At 39.6% G+C, this 9,668-nt stretch overlaps 1 protein-coding gene across 1 annotated transcript in view; it reads left to right on the top strand.

The window, feature by feature from the left end:
* The first annotated feature begins 858 nt into the window (after positions 1-858).
* Positions 859-9,668, top strand: part of LOC119568436 (UDP-glycosyltransferase UGT5-like) — a 10,840-nt gene continuing 2,030 nt past the window's right edge. Inside the window, exons 1-8 of the mRNA XM_037916963.1 lie at positions 859-917; positions 1,304-1,479; positions 4,067-4,339; positions 5,163-5,356; positions 6,024-6,119; positions 7,063-7,156; positions 8,155-8,246; positions 8,797-8,930. Of these exons, the coding sequence (XP_037772891.1) occupies positions 1,318-1,479; positions 4,067-4,339; positions 5,163-5,356; positions 6,024-6,119; positions 7,063-7,156; positions 8,155-8,246; positions 8,797-8,930 (1,045 nt within the window). The 5' untranslated portion in view covers positions 859-917; positions 1,304-1,317. The remainder of the gene's footprint in view (positions 918-1,303; positions 1,480-4,066; positions 4,340-5,162; positions 5,357-6,023; positions 6,120-7,062; positions 7,157-8,154; positions 8,247-8,796; positions 8,931-9,668) is intronic.

Here is a 9,668-nt window from a genome sequence, read left to right as displayed (position 1 = left end):
TTCCCTTCCCCTCCTCTTTTTCCCTTTTTTTTCCCCTTTCTTTTAAATTTGTTTAAAAAATTAGAAATTTTTTTAAAATTCCCTCCCCCTTTTTTTTTTTTAAAACCTTTTTTTTTTTTTATTCTTTTTCCTCTCTCTCTTTCTTTTTTCTATCCCCTTTTCTTTCTTCTTTTTCCCTTCTTTCTCCTCCTCTCCTCTCTCTCTCTCTCCCCCTTCTCTCTCTCTCTTTTTCCTATCTTCTATCTATTTCTATCTCTCTCTCTCTCTCTCTCCCTCTCCCCCCAAAAAAAAAAAAAACCCAATTTTTTGGTTTGTGTGGGGTGTGTGTTTTTGGGGTGTGTGTTTTGGGGGTTTTGTGTTTGTTGTGTGTTTTTTTTTTGGGGGGTGTGTGTGTGTGGGTGTGTGTGGGGGGAGAGAGAGAGAGAGAGAGAGAAGAGAGAGAGAGAGAGGAGGGGAAGAGGGGGGGGGAAAAGAGAGAGAGAGAGAGAGGTGAGGAGAGGAGAGAGAGGGGAAGAGAGGAGAGAAAAGGAAAAGGAGAGAGAGAAAAGAGAGAGAAAAGGAGAAGGGGGAAGAGAGGGGGGCGGGAACCCGGAAAATTTAAAAAATAAAAAAACATATTAGCGATAAAAAAAGCGATAAAAAAAAAATAGACAGAAAAACAAATCCAAAAGGACAGACAATGACAAATAGACGGCTGGGGAACGACAAAAATTTCCGAGTTGACGAGAAAAGATTTTTTTTCTTTCTCTCTCTCCTTCTCTGCGGCCGATAGTAAGTTCCCGTTTTCTATGATAGTGACCTTGGCAGCCCATGTGTTTAAAGTAAAAGGGATTGATTTCGTTTTCGTAGTGTGGTTAAGAGAGGGGAGGTGGGGATGTCCGAAAAATCCCGTCTCTTGTTCTTTCGTTAAAGTACAGGTGGGTTGTGTGTGTGTGTGTGTGTGTGTGTGTGTGTGTGTGTTTGTGTGTTGTGTGTGTTGTGGTGTGTGTGTGTGTGTGTGTGTGTGTGTGTGTTTTATTATGCATTCTGTTACAGGTTGATTTATTATTCTTACATATGGAATATATTTTATAACTTCTCATCAGGATAATTCATAATCCATGTTTTGCTGTTCAGATATACTATGCAAACATTAAAAGCAATACAGCACGGAGATAATTCTACACACAAAAAAGATATATACATACAAGCAATTAAAACTTGATAAGAGATAACATATTTCCTGTAACGTATTTAAGTGTTCTAACAGCACACTGGATATTCAAATCTCAAACTAACGGTGACTCGGCACTTTAAAAAACAGGTACTTCAGCGGAAATGAGATTTTCAGTGAAACACCTTTTAACGGGCCTGTTGTTATTATCATGTGTGCACAACAACCAAGCTTATAGAGCGCTGTTCCTCGCGCCCGTTGCCTCGAAAAGCCACAAGAATTTTTTCAGCGGCGTGGCCCAGGCGCTTGCTGAAGATGGTAATGAGGTAAGAAGAGATTTGGCTTCGAAAGTGAGGCTGTGTTGAAGTTTCTCTCTCTCTCTCTCTCTCTCCTCTCTCTCTCTCTCTCTCTCTCTCTCTCTCTCTCTCTCTCTCTCTCTCTCTCTCTCTCTCTCTCTCTCTCTCTCTCTCTCTCTCTGTCTCCTTACCATTATTGTTATTGTTATTGTTTTTATTATTATTGTTGTTATCATTGTTTTGTTACTGTTATTATTATTATTAGTAGTAGTAGTATCATTAGTATTATTATTATCATTGTGGTAAGTGAGACAGCCGCACCCACTTGTTACGTTTTTCCTCTCGCCCCTTCCGTCTTCGGGAGAAAATAGAGAAATCAAAAGCGATTTTTTTAAAGTACGAAATTCGATCGAAAGTCCAGATTTAAAAAAAAAAAGGAAAGTGGAAATATGAAAAAAACGAGCCAAGAATCGTTTACAGAAGATTCGAAGCGGCGTTGCGAGCACGAACGAACGATCAAAATGTTACAACATGCCGATAAATATTTCGCCGTGTTTCCCATCGACCTATATGATAGGTAGGTAGAGAGACAGAGACAGGCAGGGAGAGAGATAAAGTAAACATTAAGAAAATATTGGCTACATGACATATTATCAATTTTGTTTATTATTATTTTTTTTTTACTTTTTAATTTTTTACTCGATGCAAATTTAAAGGGAATACACAGAGCCACTATAAAGTTTCCGGAAAGGTCACAGTATTGTTTACATAATGAGGTTTGTGGGGTATATATATATATATATATATATATATATATATATATATATATATATATATATATGTATATATATATATAGTGCGGCTGTCTTGGTATTGCCATTATTGTTATTATTAATATTGTTGTTGTTGTTATGTTTATTATTATTATTTTGTTATTATTATTATTATCACTATTACTGTTTTATTGTTAGCATTACTATTATCATAGTTTTCTCTCTGCGTTTTGTTTTGCTTTTCTTTCTTTGAGTCACACTTTCTCTTTCTTTAACTTTCTCTTTTTGTCCTTCACTCTGGCTCTCGACCTTCACCGTGTAACTCTCACTCTCTTTCTTACTTTCTTTTTTTCTCTCTCTCTCTTCATTCTCACTCTCCTCTCTCTCTCTCTCTCTCTCTCTCTCTCTCTCTCTCTCTCTCTCTCTCTCTCTCTGTCTCTCTCTCTCTCTGTCTCTCTCTCTCTCTCTGTCTCTCTCTCTCTCTCTCTCTCTCTCTCTCTCTCCCTTCCTCTCCCTCCCCTCTCCTTCTCTCTCTCTCCTTCTCTCCCTTCTCTCTCTCCTCTCTCTCTCCTCTCTCCTCCCTTCTCTCCTCCCTCTCTCTCTCCCTCTCTCTCCCTCTCTCTCCCTCTCTCTCTCTCTCTCTCTCTCTCTCTCTCTCTCTCTCTCCTCTCTCTCTCTCTTTCTCCTCTCTCTCTCTCTCTCTCTCTCTCTCCTACTCTCTCCTTCTCTCTCTCTCTCTCTACCAATTTCTAAGACATCTGAGTCGATTTCTCCCAGTGTCCTTCAGTATAAAAAATAAATGTCATTCTGGAAAGAAAACAGGGAAAATCTTGCAATTAGTGGTTGATATGATGATAATACTACAAATTCGACATATACGCATACATATATATGGACATGCACACGCACAAACAAGCAATTCCAAACAAACAAACAAATAAATAACAGCATGCTGAGAAGCGTACATATCTTAAACACAAATACACACACAAACAAAACACACATAATTGCAAAAGTAAACACGTACACACAACTACACACACAAGTCTAAATAAAGGCAAGCACAGGCAACCCATTGATTGGTAACCTTGATGGCAGCTCATGCACCGAAGGAAGCAGACAGACAGACAGGCAGACACACACATACATACATACATACACACATATACATACGCATAAACACAAATTCATACAAATACACACAGACATACATACACATTCACATACACATACATACATACATACACATTCACACACACTCACACACACACACACACACACACACACACACACACACACACACACACACACACACACACACACACACACACACACATACACACACACACACACACACACACACATACATACACAATTACACACACACATGCACACACACACACACACACATACACAGACATACACACGGAACATAAAACATATGAATACACACGCATAACCACAAAAAAATAAAATAAAATAAAATAAATGTTGTACAAGCTCACGCACAAACAGACACAAAAACAAAGCACAAAAACATACAAGACCCCCCCCCCCCCTTATTCCTTTCAATGAAATCTCACCCCGTACCCTTTCCCCTATCCTAACCCTTACCCTTGCCCTTGCCCCAACCCTTACCCTACCCCTACCTATACCTCTACCTTACCCTTTCCTCTACCTTAATCCCTTACTCCCACCCCTATCCTTAACCCTTCCCTTTCCTTACCCATACCCCTACCCTTATCCCTACCTCATTCCCCTACCCCTACCCCCTACCCCTACCTCAACCCCTACCCTTACCCCATTCCCCTACCCCAACCCCTTCCCCCCTTTTCTGTAAACAGGTAACCCTGGTGACGCCCTACGCACCGAAATCGACGACCCCGAATCTACGGGAGGTTGTCCTCAAGGACGCCGACCTTCACCACTATTTCCCCAACGCCTTCTCCGGGAACATCATGGCCGCCCCTCTCATAGTCATGAAGGAGTCCTTTGGCGTCTGCCTCAGGACCCTAGGATCTCCCGAAGTCCAGGGTCTGCTGAAGGAGGCGTTCGACGTGGTGCTCCTCACTTCCTTCTTCTCGAACTGCTACTTGGCTGTGGTTCATCAGCTGAAGGTAAAGGGGTACTGGTGTTGTTTTTTTCGTTTTTTTTTTTTTTTTCGTTTGGTTAAAGAGGTTTGGGTGGGTTGGTGTTAGTGTTGGTGTTAAGTGTTGTTGTTTGCTGTTGGATTTTCTGTTGGCATTGTGTTTATCGATCGTTGTTATTATTGTTTGTTGTAAAGGTGTTAATGTTTTTTTTCCGTCATTATCGTTATTGTTATGAACAGTGTTAGCGTTAGTTATATCATTATTATGATAATAAGAATTATTGTTATTATCCTCATCACGATTGTTATTGTTATAATAATGTGTTATTATCATTTTTATCAGGATCATAATCTTTGTTATCAGTATCATCACTGCTGTTGCTAGTATTAGATGTAGTATTAGCATTATTATGATAATGTGTGTGTGTGTGTGTGTGTGTGTGTGTGTGTGTGCGTGTGTGTGTGTGTGTAAGTGTGTGTTTGTGTGTGTGTGTGTGTGTGTGTGTGTTTGTGTGTGTGTGTTTATGCGCACACATTTTGATGCCATATACCCCCACCCCCACCCCCAGTGTGTTCATACCCACACCCAAATAATTCATACAACGTACCCACACCCAATTTACTCACACCACACCCCTACACCCAATGTATTCCTTCCACATACCCCCATACCCCACCCAGTTTATTCACACCACATACCCACACCCAGTTTATTCCTACCACACCCCCACACCTAATTTACTCATACCCACACACCCACACCCCCACACCTAATATGCACATAACCACATACCCACACCCAATTAACCCCTCCCACTCCCTCTCCTCCTCCTTATTGTTCGTTTTCACAGGTTCCTTTCATCTACGTGTCGCCTCTGGGACTCGTTGGCCCCCAGGCTGACCTCGCGGGAAACCCGACCTTCCCATCCTTCTGTGCAGCGCCGGTGTTTACCTTCGAACACCCTCTGACTTTTACCCAGAGGATGGCTAATGCTCTGGGTGAAGCGGCGGCGTCGGCGATTTTCAGATATGGGATCGGATATGTGTATGTCTTGTGTTGGCTCTCTTGCTCGCTCTCTCGTGTTCTCTCTCGGTCTTTTCGCCTCGTTCGGTTTCTTTCGTTTTCTTTCTCGTTTTCTTTCTCTTTCTTTGTCTCTGTCTTCTCTATTTATCTATCTATCTTCTATCTTCTCCCTCTCTCTCTCTCTCTCTTTTAGTATATTCCTATTTTATTCCCATTTTCTTACGTAGTCGATATTCCCGTTTTCTTTTTCAATATTCCAGTTTTCTTACATAGTCAGTATTCCCGTTTTCTTTTTTTAATATTCTCGTTTTCTTACTTAAGAATATTCCCATTTTCATTTGCAATATTCCCTTTTTTGTCAATATTCTTGTTTTCTTATTTTCAGAGTTTTCGCATTTTTCTTTTACAATATTCCCGTTTTTCTTATTTTTAGAATATACCAGTTTTTTTCCAATTTTCTTCTAGTCAACATTCCCATTTTCTTACTTTTGCAATATTTCAATTTTCTTATTTTTGCAATATTTCCATTTTCTTATTTTTGCAATATTCCCATGTTCTTACATTTGCAGTATTCCCATTTTCTTATTTTAACAGCATTTTAATTTTCTTATTATTGCAATATCCCCATTTTCTTCCTTTTCACAATATCCCAATGTTTGATTTTCTTTCTTTCTTTCCTTTTTTGTAGAAGTGACTGGAAATGCAGAGAGAGTGGTCTTTGTCCGGTTGACATGCCACCGATTAATGAGATGCGCCTAAATTCTAGTTTAGTCATCCTTAACAGGTAATAAATTTTGTGCTGTAGTCATACTAAATAGGTTATGCATTTTGTGTTGTTGTATATATTTTGCTTCTTTTTTTTTAATCTTTTGGAAGATAATTTTACATCGTCATCATCACTGTAATCATCTTGGGGACTTTTCTTATATTTTCGTTTGTTTTCATAATTTTCATCATCATTACTGTAATCATCTGGGGACTTTTCTTATATTTTCGTTTGTTTTCAATGTTGTGGCCATTGGAAAGTGTAAAATCCGCGTTGTTATTGAACAGAAATAGTGAAATTAAAACATGTCAAATTACGAAATGAAAATTTCTACAGCGTTTGATAAAATACTAGACATTATGAAGTGAAAATTTTCCACGCATTAAGGCATAAAATTACGGCAATTTATACTCCATATTATAAACTAGAATACATTTTTTAGGTCAATCGTAAAAAAAGCAACATATTTGGGGTGTTTTCTCACTGAGAGAATAATTAATCTTATCAAAGACACGTTTATCAGCTGCTATCTCGTGTTATCTCTGTCGGTAAATGTAAATATTCACTGCATAGGATTTCTACTTTTTATTTGAATAATTGTGATGATGATATATGATAAATGATACTTTTAGCATTCACATTTTCTGTATATTATTATCGTTTTTATCGTTTTCATTGTTATTATCAGTATTACCATAACATATCTTTATTATTATCTTCTCCACCCGCTTTTAACCACCACCACCCCCACCACCACCCCTACCACCACCCCCACCACCACCACCACCACCCCACCCCCACCCCCACCACCACCACCCCACCACCACCAACACCACCACCACCCTTACCACCACCCCTACCACTACCCCTACCCCCACCACCACCACCATCCCCACCACCACCACTCCCCTCTAAAAAACTGCCATTATATCACCCCGCCCCCCTCGCCACGCCCACCCAGTGTGAAGAACCTGGAGACGCCCGTTCGGCCTTACGTCCCCGGGGTGATCCACGCCGGCGGAATACACTGCAGGGCGGCTGAACCTTTGCCTGTGGTAAGGGGGTGTCCGTTTTGCTGTTGTTTGCTGTTTGCACTTGTTTGTTTTTGTTATGTGTTATTATTGTTGTTGGTTTGTTGTTGTTACTGTTATCATTATTATTATTATTATTATTATTATTATTATTATTATTATTATTATTATTATTATTATTATTATTATTGTTATTATTATTATAAATTCTTATGAAATAATACTGACGATGATGGCGACAATAATAGTAATAATAATGATAATAATAATAGTAATAATAATAATAATAGTAATAATAATAATGATAATAATAATAATAATAATGACAGAGCTGGCAATGATGCTAATGATGTTGATGCTGACACGACGTAATAATATCAATGACAATAATTTTGATGATAGCCACTGTAATAGCAATAGGGCATGAATAAATGAAGAAATAGATAAAATATATAAAAATGAATTAATAAATGGGTAAAAAAAATTATAAATGAGTGAATAAATAGGTTTTAAAAATGTATAAATGAGTGAATGAATAGGTAAAATATATAGAAATAAATGAATAGGTAAAAGATATAAAGATAAGTGAATAAATAGGCAAAACATATAAAGAAAACGAAAGAATAGGTAAAAGATAGAAAAATAATGCTGATGATAATCACACAAACATTCAACAGTAAAATCAATTTTTTCCTTGTTATACTTTCCTTCCCCCCTCCCCCCTCCCCCCTCTTCCCTTCCCCCTTCTCTCCCTTTCTTCATTGCCTCCCCTCTTTATCCTTTCCCTCTTCACCCATTCCCTCCTTCACTCCCCCCCTTCACTCCCTCTCTCCCTTTCTCCCTTCCCCTCCTCTCCCCCTCTATAAATCCTCCCTTCCCTCCTTCCTCCCTCCCTCTTCTCCCTTTACTCTCCCCCTCTTCTCTTTTCTCCCCCTCCCACTTCCCTCCTCCCCTCCCCCTCCCTTCCTCCCTTCCTCTCTCCTTCCCTCGCCCTCCCCCTCCCTTACCCCCCCCCCCTTCAGGACCTGGCGAAGTGGGTAAACGAATCAGGTGAAGCGGGTTTCATCTTCTTCAGCCTCGGGTCGGCAGTGAAACCTTCGGACATGCCGGAAAAGTGAGTTTCCGTTAGTGAAGTGGATTGTGTTCCCGTGTTTCAGTGGATTTTTCTCTTCGTGGAGAAAAGGATGATGATGGTAATGATCGAATAATGATTTGCATAATTTTTTCTTTTTCTTTTTTTTTTAACTCAGAAAGCAGTATTATCCTGAAATATTTGAATCATTTATCTTTGCCACAAATTAAACTTAAACCATCTTATTAAGTGTCAAATCTAGTAAAACGAGAACACGGTATACAGACATATATACATACATGCACACACGTCATATATACACACATGCATGTCATGCATACGTACATACACACATAAACGTCAAAAATACACGTAACGTACATAAAAACATCCACACGTTAAGCATACGTCATAATTCTTGTGCATTATCCTACCTTATCCTTGTGCCTTACCCTTACTTATCCTTGTGCCTTATCCTCACATATCCTTGTGTCTCATCCTCACTTATCCTTGTGCCTTATCCTCACTTATCCTCGTGCCTTATCCTCACTCATCCCTATACCTCATCGCTTCTCTCTCCCACTACATACAGGTACCGAAAAGTGTTAGTAAACGTCTTCGGTTCCCTACGGCAGCGCGTGTTGTGGAAGTGGGATGTAGAAAGTATGGTCGATCTACCCCCCAACGTCAGGCTGGAGAAGTGGTTGCCGCAACAAGACATTCTTAGTGAGTGATTTATCTATTTATTTTCTATTTGTTTGTTTCTTTTGTTTTGATTTTTTTTTTTTTTTTTTTTTTTTTTTGGGGGGGTTATTATTATTAAAAGGGAGGGGGAGAGGGAAAGAAGATGGTGGGGGAGAGAGGGTGGGGAGGGAAAGAGGAGAGAGAGGGGGGGGAGGGAGGAAAAAGAGGAGAGAGAGAGGGGGGAGATGGAAAAGAGGAGGGAGAGGGAATAGAGGAGAGAGAGGGGGGAGGGGTGTGAAAGGAACCCTGCGCTGACTAGATGCCAGCGATGTAAAATGTATCTTCCTTTATAATTTACATCTCTTAATTTCATATTTTCTCCAGGTCCCACTTAACTGCTTATTTTCTGTAGATCATCCTAAACTACCTCTCTATTTCCCATTTTCTGTAAATGACCCTAAACTACGTCTCTTAACTTCCCATTCTCTACAGGCCTTCCTAAGCAAAGTTATTTCCTATAGATCACTTAACTATGTCTCTCCGTTTCGCATTTTCTATAGATCACCCTATTCTAAATCTCCTGACTTCGCAATTTCTATAGATCGCCCTAAACTACGTCTCTCCATCACCCGAAACGACGTCTCTAAAATCTTCTATGTCTTCTAAAGTTCCCCTAAGTCTTCAGGTGGTCTCTCCACCTCCCATTTTCTGTAAGTCCCCCTAAGCTACAATTCTCCACTCTTCATTCTCTATAAATCCCCATAACCTACGTCACTCGCG

Source organism: Penaeus monodon, chromosome 43, assembly GCF_015228065.2.
Source record: "Penaeus monodon isolate SGIC_2016 chromosome 43, NSTDA_Pmon_1, whole genome shotgun sequence".
Lineage (NCBI taxonomy): Eukaryota > Metazoa > Arthropoda > Malacostraca > Decapoda > Penaeidae > Penaeus > Penaeus monodon.
The sequence above is the reverse complement of the archived record's forward strand: the minus strand, read 5'-3'. Positions and strand labels throughout refer to the sequence as shown.